This window comes from Mytilus galloprovincialis, chromosome 8 (assembly GCF_965363235.1).
Source record: "Mytilus galloprovincialis chromosome 8, xbMytGall1.hap1.1, whole genome shotgun sequence".
Classification (NCBI taxonomy): domain Eukaryota; kingdom Metazoa; phylum Mollusca; class Bivalvia; order Mytilida; family Mytilidae; genus Mytilus; species Mytilus galloprovincialis.
In genome coordinates, this window is record NC_134845.1 from 18,224,629 (window position 1) to 18,240,207 (window position 15,579).

Consider the following 15,579-nt stretch of genomic DNA (forward strand, 5'->3'; position numbering starts at 1 on the left):
ACGGGATCTCCTTACCCTTCTAGATCATCTAAGATCAACCACAATTTTTTGGGGGGTTGAAGGATGGGTTCGTTGAGCATAGTTTTCTATAGAGTGTTTCGTGATGATGTTTGTTTTGTCTTTGTCTTTCGTTTATGATCATGTTTAACCTAGTAAGTTTTGAACATGTTGAATGTCCCCGAGGTATCTACATCCCTCCTTTATCTATACATGAACAAACACGGAAGACGTCATAATAAAAGACTGTTTTTTGTTACAAACATGTCCATATAACAAAATTAATGTTAAAAGTACTGCAATAATAATTTTACAAGTAGCTGGTTTTTCAAATATTACAGAATGTTATTTCAAATAATCAGAGTATTGTCTTTTGCCAATTTTTTATTAGATAAATACATCATAGGGTAATACCAAGATCCTAGTAAAACTATAATATGAATATATTCCAACGAAAATGTACTATGAATTGTAATGTTTTCTTCAGTAATTACTGTTAATACAATGTAAGCAGTTAGCTCGTAAACAAAAAATCCACAAGCCCCAATTGCGCAAAATAGAAACATTGAAAGACATATGAGGCATATTTTAGAATTGCAACAGCATGAAAAAAGTTTTTTTAACCCTAAAACATGATTGTGTGATGTCTAAATATAAATCATCATGCTCTTGTCGTCTTCGGTTTTGCATCTCGCTGATACAAGAAAAAAGAGAATGATGTATATTATAAAGTTGATTGCCGTCTTTAACGTTAGTGACAAAAAGTTTTCTATCGTCACAATTTTCTAAAACTTTTTTTTTGAAATAGTCTGAAAGGCCATTAACATATTCTTCTTCACTAGAACCGTCAAGATCAAGTTTTTCCTTAAATGTGAAAACTACAATCAAATATTTCCACACTTCAATTCCAAAGATATGTATTAAATTTGAAAACGATTTATAATCTTCACGAAAGTCCCTTCCTACTTGGATAGTAAATATAATGGCATGGGGGCCAGGTGAAGTCATGTGCATTGCATTTATCAATTCTTTATAAATGTTAATATTCCATAACCGATTGTTATACATTCCAGGTGTATCAATAACCAGTAGTCTCCTCCCAGCAACTTCTGATCTGCCTTTCTCGCTTTTTGTAGTTTTTGAAGACATTGACATTGCACTTTCAAAAGCTGGCTTCCCTAAAATGTTGTTTGCAACACTACTAATTCCTGCTCCTGTTCGGCCAATAACTACCACTCGTAATTCATCAGCCAAGTTAATTGGTGCATCCTAAAATAAAGATGTTTTTTTTCAGAAAAAGCGTCATACACAGAATATTTGTTTTGGCTCTTTCGATATATATATCTATTGTACTATCTAAAGATATCAAGCTTATGAAACTTCTAAAATATTAGCACAACTGCGTAATTACCACCTGTTTTATACTGTAAGTCCCCGAGATTATTATCAGCGCAGTAGTTAGTGCACTTTGGTACTGACCAGATTTATAAAATATTTTTTTCGAAAATTCCATGTTGATACCTTTAGAAATAATACTTAAGAAAACAAGGTTTACACTCCCGTAGATGATCTCATTCGAATTGGGCAACTTTTTATGTGTTCCTTTTCTTTACGTTGTTCCTGACGTTTCTTTTAAATGTGTAGGATTGAGCATTTCTGGTGAAGCTAAATATAGGAAGGGGCTTCAGACGCACAAACATTATAAAGTGTTGTTTTTATTTACTAGGTCTTAGTCCTTATCACTATTGATGAAAAGTACTACTCCGAATGAATCGATAGCTCAGTAATCAGTGCTTCAGTACTGGCATAATGGATACCATATTTTTTCTAATATTTCTCAATACTGAATTACGATAGTATTAAGAAACCAAGAATCCAACTATTACCTATTAATACATCCCTGGCTGTCACATGGTTAAAGAGTAATTCATTAAAGCGCTGAGAACACAAGAAATTTGTTACCGTTGTTTTCGTTTATGAGTACCGTACTGTTGAGTCTTGCATAATGATAGTTGGATATATTTGGCTATTGCAATTTTAGTGTAGTAAAACATTCTAAAATTTTGAATATTGTTTAAATGTTACAGAAATATTGGAGTTGTTTCCACACGTTCGATATGTGTGAGCTTTTGATTTATACACTATTTGAGGGAACGTATATTCTCAGTCTGAATACTACGGTGGGAAGAAGAGGGACACCAAGTGCTTTTAATGCAACACAAAAGAAGACTTTGCCTACCAGTGTCCAAAGAAAGCCTCACAAACAAAGTAGTAAAAAGTAAAAAGTAATGTACTGACTTAATTTACAAGATTGGAATTATGAATCTATAATACTAAAATAACGAGGTTCAATTTGTCAACTACATATCAAAGAATTCAACATCATATATAGCTTATATAGGACAATGGTGTTGATTAAAAATTACACCACTCCGTACCCTTTTGTTTTCCCAATAATTAATATTGTCAATAATAAACAAGTTCCGGGTCGAATCCGATATCGATACCAATAGTATATTCACATGTTATCTATACCTTATCTGTACGTTTCGCATCTGACATGCGCACCCCCAAACGGTGTATTGAGGATTTGCTATATACACGGGTTATAATCACAGGTATGACATTACTAAATTCTATCATTGTCACAGTGTTTCCCAATCTAATTAAAAACCGATCTCTCATCGCTCCCGTTTTCTGATATGACGAAACCGGCTTTGAGGTCACATGTGAGTGAACTAAAAGTTATGAATTTATAAAGATATGCAAATGATTTGACGACCTATTAATAAGCCAATCAAAAAAGTTTATGAATTATTTTGACTGACGATTTCGTCGTAAATAAAATGAGTTACATCCCTTTGCCTTACGTTAAACTTACAAGATCGTGGAAGACTCAATTTCATTGGTCGAAAAAGACACACCAACGAGGTCACTCACATGTGACCTCAAAGCGGGTTTCGTTAGATCTCCCACGCAACATATCAGAAACAGGAGCGATGAGAGATCGGTTTTTAATTAGATTGAGTGTTTCCTATTGTAGTATTTGTATAAGTATGACTTTAAAAGATGACAATACGAATACTCAATATTTAGACTTAAACTAAGGCGTATAGGAACAGTTTCCAATTTGTTAGCCGGCATGACGCAAAACAGAGAAACAAAGAATTCAACTTTATTTATAACTTATATTGGACAATGCTATTGATTAAATATTACTCCATTCCAGGCCATATTGTTTTTTAAATAATTAATATTACCAATAATTGATAAGTTCAAAGTCGACGGTATCAAACAGAAAGATTTTGAAAGTAGAGAAAGCTGTGCGTCTTATAATCAGCATGACTTTATCAGATGAAAATATCAATACTAAATATCCAGGCTGAAATAAGGCATACACATCGTTACATACTTTAATTCAGTCACGGACCAGCGATTTCACGGGTTTGTTCTAGTATAAAAAAAAATTAACAGTTTACCAAGCACTGTTCGGGTCGAAAGTTGAAACTGTAACTTTGCAATTTGAAAAAAAAATCGTTTACAAGCAAATAACTTCGTTTTAAATGTTATTTCAGGTGGTTATTTATTTATTTTTTGAAAATCCATCTTCGGTTTATCCAAACTATATAGGATCAAGCATACTTGGTTTTTTTATTTGAAACAGCGATCAAGACATTACTGGACTATGAATCCGCATTTAAATGTAAGCATTGCATCCCTCACGCGGTTTATCGATTAACTGTGTCAATCAATGTAAAAGGAAAAGGAAGATTACCCTTCACGTACGTCGTCAATCAAAGAATAGAAAAACTCTTGAAGCTATTAATTGTGTTATTACAGACCGATTCATGAAAAAAATTTGATCTCACGATCTGGTATCATCATATTAAAATACATGGAAATTTACATTAACATTTCAAGATGGCATTTGATTTCTCATTTTTCCGCATAACCCTTTGACCTTTCTACAGCTGCTCCTTGTTTCAAAAGTTCTATAACGTCTTTGTTAAAGCATTGGATTTCACACGGCTTTAGAGTAGTACTGTCTTTGGACTACGAATGGGGGATAGTACATGATTTAGATTCTCGTAAATATTTTGCGAAAGAGATTGTAAAAGGTCTGAATTCTTTGTAAATGATGTCAGAGTATATGGAAACCAACCAAGAAGCTTATACAATAGGGCTTTGCATGTGAATTAAAAAATCCGTTTTAAAAGTCATAGCTTTTTGTTTCACCTAAAACTATTAAACACAAGTTTATTTTATTCTTGCAGGAAGCCCCCAAGAGTGACTGAAGAATCGAAATATGGTCAAATGGTCTTCTTCCGTCCGACAGTAAAACAGTCCCAAGAGAAGAAAACGAAATAGCAAAGCCTTTAAACTTTTTATTAACATGTTATATTAAATATACTCTAATTTCTCGATTTGAAAGCAACAAATTATTGTATACCCTAATGGTTTTTTGAAAACATTTATTTATTTTGATATTCTATTTGTTTATATTGAGTTTTGGCTTAATCTTTATGTTCAGTCATGTCATTCCTGTCTTTTTAATTTGGTCAAAACATGTTTAATATTTTCAGAGGTTGATATTGAAAGTGTACATTTACAAGCAATTCAAACCCCGGTATTACGTGACATTACTAATACACTTTCAAATATTGCAGAAGCAAGCAAAAGCAAACTAGAGGCTCTAAAGAGCCTGTGTCGCTCACCTTGGTCTTTATGCATATTAAACGAAGGACACAGATGGATTCATGACAAAATTGTGTTTTGGTAATGGTGATGTGTTTCAAGTTTTTACTTTAATGAACGTTCTTGCTACTAACAATTATCTCTATCTATAATGAACTTGGCCTATTAGCAACAGAGGAAGATATTTTGTAAAAATTTACAAAAATTTACAAAATTTACAAATATTTACAAAATTTACAAAAATTTACAAAATTTACAAAAATTTACAAAATTTATAAAAATTGTTAAAAATTGACTATAAACATGATAAAAGGCAATAACTCCTGAAGGGGTCAACTGACCATTTTGATCATGTTGACTAATTTGTAGATTTTACTTTGCTGAACATTATTGCTGTTTACAGTTTATCTCTATCTCAAATGCTTTGGTTTCAGAGTTATAAGCCAAAATCTATATTTTACCCCTATGTTCTATTTTTAGCCATGGCGGCCATCTTGGTTGGTTGGCCGGGTCACGCCACACATTTTTTAAACAAGATACCCCAATGATGATTGTGGCCAAGTTTCATTTGATTTTGCTCAGTAGTTTCAGAGGAGAAGATTTTTGTAAAAGTTAACGACGACGGACGACGGGCTAGGTGAGCTAAAAAACACAGTGAAAAATTTGTTTTATGCTTTTGAAAGATTAAGTGTTCGTATGACGACTAATGTCCACAACCAGCTGATGTTTGGGACTATAAATAATTTGTTATCAACGCTATGTTGCAATACTTTACATACTAACCAACGTTTATTTATCAAAACTGCTTTGGTGCTTAATCAATTCATACTTGTCGTCAGTTGTTCTATTTTCACTGGTGGTAAGCGGATGGTCGTAACTAAAAAAACAAAAATGTGCAGGATGGTCGTAACTCTTTATTAAATAGGACCTAATAAGACAAGTCAATAGTTTTAAACGTGTCTTTTGTTATATGAATATATTATATGATATATTTGTGAAGTTGATTTCACTAAATGATAAAAACTAAAAGAGGTGAAGAGAGGGATACCTGTAAAATGCGAAAGGAAAGAAAATTGGAACGAATCGAAAAAAAAAACCAATACAAAATGAAATGACCAGTCACTGTTACTTAAAATATAATGTATAAAATCAACCAGGAGTCAACTAATTATAAGCTGTGAAGTTTAATAACAATATAAATTCTCAAAAGTGGAGAATTCATTTTAACACACAGCTCTGGTTATGATCATTCTTAGTTACGAATTAAGAAAAGGCGATTTTAACAAATTTGACATCACATGAAATAACAGTATCCTAATTTATTTTCTTTATATTTTGCATGTATTGAAAAGATAAACTTTTTAAAAACTAGTATGTACCTACTAGGTGGAATTTAAAAGAAAAATCTACAATTTAAAATTGATACTTTAAGTCGAAAGAGCATATTAAGTAAGGAGTCAAAATAATGTTATGGGGATCGTTATCGAGACAAGACCATATCCTCGAATTCGCAGGTCCGTAATCGAATTAAACAACATACATGTACATCTTATTCTTAGCCTGGATTTTGAGAAGTCGTATTGTCATTTGGTATATAGTCAAGCTGATTATAAGGTGCAAATTCGAAGTTCAGGTATAATTATTACCCGTGGTTTTAGAAAATTTTGAATACGCCTATTGGTACCATACTATCCGTTAAACATCTTTGTCTTTCTTATGGAAAATACCATGAACCCTGGACCACACATTTTTTATTCCCAATTCATAAAGGGAATGATGCATCCGATCTTAATAACTATCGAGGAATTACAATTACTGATTCATTGGGGAAGCCTTTTTTAATAAGATACTTGATACACGTCTTTGTAAATCCTTAGATAAATATCATATCATTGATGAGAGCCAAATGTGATTTACAAAAAAAAAACAAAAAAAAAAAACACGACCATCTGACCATATGTTCATTCTTAAAACTATTATAAATAAGTATTGTAATACAAAAGAAGGTAGAATGTTTGCCTGCTTTGTTGATTTCCAGAAGGCTTTTGATACTGTCATGCCCCAGAGATAAAACTTAAGCTATAGAATATAGTTAGAGAGTATGGTAAGAGATCTCTTTGGAACTAAAGTAAAACAGGGAAACAATTTGAGTCCAAATTTGTTTAAAATTTTTATAAATGAACTTCCTGATTGTGTTAAAAGTTCCCCTGATCCAGCTGTTGTTTATTCACGACCAGCCTATTCTTTACTATACATATGCTGATGATCTTGCCATTTTTTCAACTTCAGCAAAAAAATGTAGATCAGGCTTATCCTAAGATTCTTTCAGAAAGACTACGCATTGAATTTTGTAAACATTTACTTGGTGTTACCAAAAGAGAAACACATTTTGCCAATCTTTCTTAACTCGGTAGATTCACTCTGTATTTTGTCATTGCAAAGTCTATGATCAGATACTGGAAAAGGCTTGACAATTTGGGATCATCTTTCCACTACTAGAGGAGGCATATTTAGAGTCAAAATTACTACACGAGTTAAAAAAATTCCTTCACAGTATGGATCCTTCAACTTCTTTTTAAAGAATATGGGGGTCAGCAATTCACATTGTTTACTATATGCTGATGATAATGTATTTTTTTTTAAATTTCAGCAAAAGGACATCAGCAAACAGTATTCATACATAGCTTGTAGCCAGGATAATATTTAAAAGATAGATCTTTATACTTCAACTCAGCGTGCTGGTCTTTTAAATCTGAGTACATTCATACAATATAAACATATAACATAAATATTATTTTCAACCTGCATAAAAATATTATGTATTTGATAGTTGCCGCAGTACATTAAGTTCTACCTTGTAATATTATCTTAGCTACAAGGCTGGCTATAAACTACTAATATTTGATCTTACTCTTAAATTCAAAGCGTGTATCATTGTAAAATATATACCTGCATATATGTATGTAATATTTGCCGCAGTTCATTTAGTTCTACCTTGTAATATTATCCTGGCTACACGCCTGTCTACAAACTACTAATATTTAATCTTACTCTTAAATTCAACGCGTGTAGCATTGTAAAATATCTCAACCTTATTCATACTTTCTAGGTTAACACAATGTTCATTGCGACACCATGGATTAAGTTTTTATTCTGAACCAATACTAAGAACAATTATCAATGATATACCGCAAGATCATCATGCAATCGATAACAAATAAAGACAACACGATAAGAACACCAGGCATTTGTGGATTTTCATTTTATCATGATTCACCAAAAGCCGAATATTTGAAAGCCAATGGTTTATAAAAACTGCAATAGCTGATTAAAAATTAAAGAAGATTGTTCAAAATTGTACGTTCAATAATTTCATCTGCCGACATGATTGTAGGAAATAAAAAGTCGTAAATAAAAAAAAATCTGAAAGCAAATATTCAACAATTTTATGCCTTAACGTACAGTAAAAATATATTAATACTCAACCCTAACATCTATTTGGATTAATGCGAGTTGATTAGTTTTCACTGTTTCTCCTAAATGATGGTCGTTTGGAACAACTGAGTTTATTAACATGGTTATACATGTGCACAGTACTTTTACAATAGCTTGATAAAAGTTCGTCTAAATACTTGAGTTACGGTCATCTTTCAAAGTTACGACCATCTTGTGTCGGTTACGACCATCATCCAAAATACTATAGTTGACATTACGACCATCACAAGTTAAAGTTACGACCATCATGCTCGAATTTTTGAATGACTATTTTACGAAAATTGGAATGATTTTATGTGTCAAATTTTGTTTCAATAAGAATGCACTCACGATATATGTATATGAGACAAGCGGTTTGACTCAAATGAACCTTTTACTGCACGAAAATCGGAAAAGAAAACTTATCCCTAGAGTTGTCTCCCATATTCAGATGGTCGTAACTTTTAGTTACGACCATCCGCTTACCACCAGTGTATTTTGAAGTAATCAGAAAAGTTGTAATGTTCGGATAAGAAATGGGAAGAAGAACATAATTATATTTCGTTCCGTTTGACTTGAGGGATTTCCCCTGAATTTTATATTATTAAAAATATTCAAAACTGGTAGGAAAAGTTATGAAAATGGATATTATTATTTTGGATTTACATATATAATTTTATTTTTTTCGCGGTTTAAATGCCGAAATAGTCGAGCAGATAGGGGAACAATTGTGCACTTTGTGTTTAAAGCAAAATTTAGTAGAAACATAAATTGAACCATTCTGAACAAAATTAGACCGAGGCAAACTTAATCTTAATCAACTTCTGGTTTCGTCATCAAGACAGGTATTTAATAACTGGATATGGCTATTTATTTCTCTCAATTGGTAGCCAACGTCTTCTCGGTATACCTCAATATTATTATGTTTTGACATAAAGTATCATGTCTTTGAAAAATGTACAAAATTCTACATTTTTATTAGAATTTTGTCATTTCCGGTCAGAAATAATACAAAAAAACATTATCTAGGAACAAAAAACATATGATAAAAATATGTTGTTCAATATTGTACACCTATCGACTGAGTGTGAGGGTAATTGCAAGTCTGTTGTCCCTGAGGTACCAACTATTGCTCGAGGCAAAGCCGAGAGCAATAGTTGGTATGCGAAGGGACTACACACTTGCTATTACCCGCGCAACCAGTCCTTAAGCGTTTTATTGTACCAAACAACACAATCATTAAGTGTTTTTATATACCAAATTAACTAATTTTCTAAAAGTCTACATATATCGTCTGAAAGAAAAGAAAAAACTGTCACATTACTTGACATGCACAAGATGAATTATACGGTTTTTTTTTTGTTCTTCTTGTATTTGTAAATATTTCATTAATTGCAATCAAGACTAGACATACTTGTGTTAATTTTTCCGTGCATATGATACATTTAAGCTAAAGTACACCAAACGCCAATTCACTTTTAGAATACGACGACCGAACCCATATTATGAATCAGGTACTATATTTTAGATCTTAAAAAAATGAGCACAAAGATTTTCTCTCTTTTATATTTGCTTCTTGTAAGTTAAATTACAATCGACACAAACAGATTATACCGTTTACAATATAAGAGTTTGATTTATGCAGAAAATGGTGATTTAAATCCGTTATTAAAGCTAGCTAAACCTCTCACTTGTATGACAGTCGAATAATTTTAGCTTTTCTTTTAGGTTTCTTTTGCCATATTGGTGCTTATATATACACGTATTTAAACATACTTTCATATTTTGCATTTTTGTGTGTCAGCAAGAGTAAATGTAGAAATTCGCTTAGGAAAAACGATATTAATAAAACTTGATTTTAACTTAAAAATTGTAATATCAAAGCTTGTCATGTTTCTTTTCTTTTCTTTATGTTTCATTAACTAAAAATGTATAATTGTGATTAATATCACTTTAATAAATTGTTTATTATTTTGATTGGTTAATTTCTATCTTAATGTATAATGTTCACTATTTCTTTTTATTCGTCAATATCAATATAGTGGAATGTCAACACAAAGGACAGTTGATATAACAAATTTATAGCTAGATAGTCCTCAGAAAATTCATACGAATATCATAAGATTCACACACGCCCTACATAATAGAGACTAATTATCTAAAGAGGAGGAACAGTAACCAGATTTATCATTGAACACCTGAAAACAAAAACAAATAAGGAAAAATACTTACTATTAATATTGTCTTCTTAGTGCCATCATCTACAAAATGCATTAGTTCTGCAACCTTGAAATCATTTTTTATTTTGAAACACAAACGAAATCTTTCAAAATTTAAAACATTTAGATTGTCACTACACATCCGTTTCAATACAGTTAACAAATATAGCTTGAAAGAGATTCTAGTATATTTTTGTAGAATTTAACAGGATTACTTACTATTAAAAGTTTTAAAAAGTGATCGGTCGTAAATGTTTTTATTATCAGTGATTATTCTCGTCGTACAGGTTCTTCAAAGTAGACTTTGTTTTCCAAAGTCTGAAATGATGCATAATACTTCTTAAAAGGAATAAAATCAAAACACACGAGACAAGTTTTCATAAAATTGTCTACCATTGAACAAAAAAACAAGGGTTACTTGAGGAATAGTAATTAAACACGGTCATCTTTTGGACTTCTCCCGTTCAGGCGTAAAAAACCAAATCAGCTACGTCCTATTGAATTGAATGCAGTACCTCGTATGAAGGCTACTCTATCTTTTGCACATTAAGAACCTTTTGAAAAGTATATGAGAAGATCATTAAATAGCCTAATACAATGGTAATGGCTATCCCTATCAATTATACAATAATTTTCCAGTGGAGTTGTTCAAAATTACCTTCTGTCATCCTGGTCGACATCTACCTTGTAGAACTTGCATTATTTATTGATAATCTGGTTCTCGTCCTAAACATGCATGAAGTATATTAATGAAAGGTAATGTAAACAAGAATCACGTATCTAAAAATAATAAGAAACAGATACCAGGCATAACTGTAATTAGATTTACATTTTAGATACAAATCCATCATAATTTCCTCTCCCTTAAAGTTAAATGATTGTCCCTAAGTTACTACAGGTCTGACTAAAGAATAAAAATAATATTTATGCCATTTGTATTGGCTTCGATAGCTTAAAATCGAGAATTTAAAGCACACATACTCTTTCTAGCTTTCTTTAATGCTAGAATCACGAAAGCCATTCCTATTAAAAACAGACATTTTGCAATGTTGTCAATAAATTGAGTGTTATATATCTAGTATAGGAGTTTCTACTTTGTTATTTATTTCCCCTGAAATATCATAGATTTTGTCTCATAATGTTAAGTGTCATTTATCGTTTTTATCAAAGAACTAGTAAAATTTATTCACTTTAGTCCATCTATAGTTTTTGAATGTAAGATCACGTCAAAGACAATACTATTTATATCTGAATCAACTAGTTAAAGTAGTCAACATTTTTCATCTAAACATATTTCACATTTATATCATCAATAAAAATATCAAATAATGTAGGACTGAGTGTTTCGCCTTGACGTACTACAAAACATAAGCTAAGACATTATTGAATTTAAATGAAGAGTCAATAACTGAAAACAGTTTTCTTTTTATTACTTGGTTTATACTTTTGCACACCAAATTTAACAATTTTGAAAAGATAAAAGTCTCACCAAACAGTCAAAAGCTCCTATAAAGTCCACAAAACATGCATGTATCTTTTTATTATTGTAATGCTAATATTTATTAATCAACGTTTTAACATAAATAAACTGTCAGATGTCCTCTGGTTTTCCCTGAGAATAAATTGAATCTTGTTTCAACTGTTAAAAAGGGGGTGAATCAGGAATTGATCTATAAATCTGTCTCAATGGCTTTAAAGATTTATCATCAATTGAAAAAAAGCGTTGTATTTGACAGTTTGGTCGTTGTTTCCTACAAGCTTAACATTCGTTCAGTACGTCAATCGACTAGGTTTTATTTACAATCAACATGAAACATAATTATGTTACTAATAACCGATTATAACGCCTATAAAGTTAGAAAAATAGGTAATATGATCAAGACAGGAGCCCAACTCTTGACTTATCACATCGGTTAAAGTCATTTTATTAATGGATTTTGTGGAGCAATAAACACAACAGCATCTACAGAATCATGTGAGCCCTTAGACAGTTTATGACCACTAAAACGTAATAATTGCAATGTGAAATAACCTGCAAACTATATTTAAAAGACTTATAAAAAATAATTGTCATTTAACTTTGCCATGTGATTAGGGACTTTCCGATTTGATTTTCCTCTGAGTTCAGTATTTTTGTGATTTTGCTTTTTAACTCATCAAATTTTTTTCTGGGTGGCTTCACGCGACTACTAGCGCTAATTTGTCTAGCGAAATATTGCGTGAATATATAAAATTCAACAACTATTTTTATTACACTCATGTTTGTGCTTTAGTAACAATCTTATGCATTTATATTTTCAATATAGCAACTACACAAATTTATTTTCAAATTGATCAACGCCTAGATAGATAGATTAATATTCTTTGCTGCTTTTTTAACCATATATATATATATATATATATATATGGCCCCGCTCGGTGGGAAGTTACAAATCAAAATTACTCTAACATCGTTAGGTTGATTTTCTAGGCACTTTATATATATAACCTATAACTCGTCTAAACATCAACCCAACAATGTTAGATCTGTAAATTTGCTTTAGCAAACTTTTTGTTCTTTCCTCGCCAGGATTCGAACTCATGCTACTGAGATATCGTGACACGTCGTAATAAAGTACATGATATATAAGGCATGAAGATGGAACAACAACAGATTTATCCATCGGATCACCAGTAGTGATGGTGATACAGGGCTGACAATACATTCTGTATATCCTGAGATACCATCTTTATTACTACTCATTGGTAGCAGAGAGGTTTTGTCGATGTGTTCGATATTAATTATATACATAATATACTTCAAGGAGGGAGTTCGATTCTGAGTGGAGACAAAACAAATATGCAAATTCAAACGTAATGAAAGCATGTTCACAAAGAAAATACTTGAATATAATTTGTTGAGTATACTTAAGCGAAAAATTTAGGCAACGTTCATTATCGAAAAAGAAACCACGGAAGATGAATCTGCGGCTGACGTCACTTCAATGTTTTTAATACTTTGCATTCCCTTCTTTTATGTTTTGTTGAACTGAATTCAACAATAGACGAATTATGCAGAAACATAAAGACTCTTAACATCGAACATTAAGTACAGGCGGTTTTTGGCAGAAATTTCAAATTTTGGACAGACGCACAGTGCAAAAAGTTCGATACAGGTACGTAAATATACCGAAATACTACTGATCATCTGTCCGGCAATATCCTATCGGAATTTAAACTCGTATGGGTTGATTTTCAATGAATAGGGTTTTTAAGAAAAGTAGTTCAATAATTAAAATTTAATTCCAATATAAAAATATTTCAAACAGTTTACTCTTAGACATAGATGACCTAAGTTAAATAAATCCAGAATATTTGGTATTAATCATCCCAAATGTTCTTTAGCGTAATGATTGTTCTGGCTTTTCAACTGTTTTGTTTAGCTGCACCGATGACTTATATACAATCAAATCTCGCGTTTTATATTTGATATTATAGTTGATGTTTGACCCATTTGTGTGGTCGTGATCGTGGGTTTAGTTTTCTGTGTAGTATTTTGTGGACATTTTTCTTGTCCGTTTTTTCTGCTTATGGTGTGTTATATGGGTATGCGAATGTGGTTGTCTCTAATGAATATAAATCGTTTGTATTAACAAAAGGTTACTTTCAAAATTCTTATGGTTATCCATACCCGTATTCGGATTATCTGTTACATTTTCTGCATTTGATGTTGCACCAGAGGGTCCAGCTAAAAAAAATAAAAAATAAAAAAATAAAAAAGTTAATATCATAACATCAAAATTATAATGACCAGTATTGAGATGCAATTATTTCAATAAGAAAAATGTTGCAACCGCATTGTACAGTTATTATAGAGAAACGACAATTGTTTATTGAAATGATATTTGTCTCACTTCTCCTTCTCTTATGAAAAGTCCTTCATAATTTGCATCAGAAAGGAAGACAGCAAGATATTTTTTGTTAAATCATTATCATATTTATGTTGTCTACACTCTCTAACAAAACAGTCATCACATAGAAAAAACAATCTTAGATGTCGTGTTTCAAAAAAGAGGCGAAAGATTTACGAAGGTGTTAAAATATTTAAATTTGAGAGTTCCTGATGAAGGTACTTTAGAAAAGTGCTTTAGGCTCATCAGAATTTATAAAGTTTGCTATCTGAACATGAAATATATTAAGAGATATGTCCTCCATTTATTAAATAAAATTCATGTGATTATTGTGTTTTCTTTTAGCGGTTTTGCAAAATCGTGTTTGGGAAGTTAAAACATTTTGTATCATAGAACAAAATTGGTCTATGAATCATCAGATCTATCGTCTTCTTGGATTAATGACATCGTATTTACCCGACTATCAATCAAAGAAGAGAGTATAATGCGTAAATGATAATACAAACGGAACCTATGGTGTGTGCCATTTGTTACAATATAGAGATATAAACAATAGAAATACCTACGACATGGGCACAACAGTATTAGACACTTTTGAAATTTTGGAAATATATGAAAAACTATATATTTCAAAAATCAGCTTTGAAAGACAAATAGTAACTTTATTCACAGTGTAGATACTATTCTGTACGCTACCCGGAAGTCGCGATTTTCGAAGCGATCATTTCCAACTGGCTAACAGGACGGTTTTGCCTACGGTGACTTTTCTCATCATTTGTTTACTCCTATATCTATAAAGCACTTTGAACATCTTCAAGGTATGTATAACATCATAAATATGAGTAACTGTAACAAAAACATGCATTAGAATATAAAATATACGTGTGCATCACACCAACTTGAAATCGATGGACAATTTTGCTCTCGTAGTGCAAAGCAAATAATCTTTTATTGCAAATATTTGCATCAGTTTACAGTTAAATAAATACTGTTTCAATATTCTTTTCATATTTAAGTAGAATATTCGTATTCCCCATAAAAAATATGTTTCTTTTGAGGATCCCAAAATAAATAACTGTACGATCAGTCTAGAACTGACTGTATTCTAGAAGTGATTTCAGATTTTTTGACTGTATGATCAGTCGTGATTTTGAAGAAAAAAGCAACGGCCATTTAAATGTATATACGTGTCTATGTGATATTATGAACTGTCCAGGGAGCTATAAAGTGTAATTTCTTTCATCAGACAATACACATATATTTCTGATGATTTTTGTAGACCGCAAAATAATTTTAGGATTTTT

The 15,579-nt window shown here is 31.4% G+C and overlaps 1 protein-coding gene across 1 annotated transcript in view; it reads right to left on the bottom strand.

The window, feature by feature from the left end:
- Positions 1–363: 363 nt before the first annotated feature.
- LOC143042976 (GTPase IMAP family member 5-like) overlaps positions 364–15,579 on the bottom strand; it is a 33,301-nt gene continuing 18,085 nt past the window's right edge. The window contains exons 4-6 of the mRNA XM_076215476.1: positions 14,056–14,112; positions 10,399–10,427; positions 364–1,266 (exon numbers count right to left, since the gene is read on the bottom strand). Coding sequence (XP_076071591.1) covers positions 586–1,266; positions 10,399–10,427; positions 14,056–14,112 — 767 coding nt within the window. The 3' untranslated portion in view covers positions 364–585. The remainder of the gene's footprint in view (positions 1,267–10,398; positions 10,428–14,055; positions 14,113–15,579) is intronic.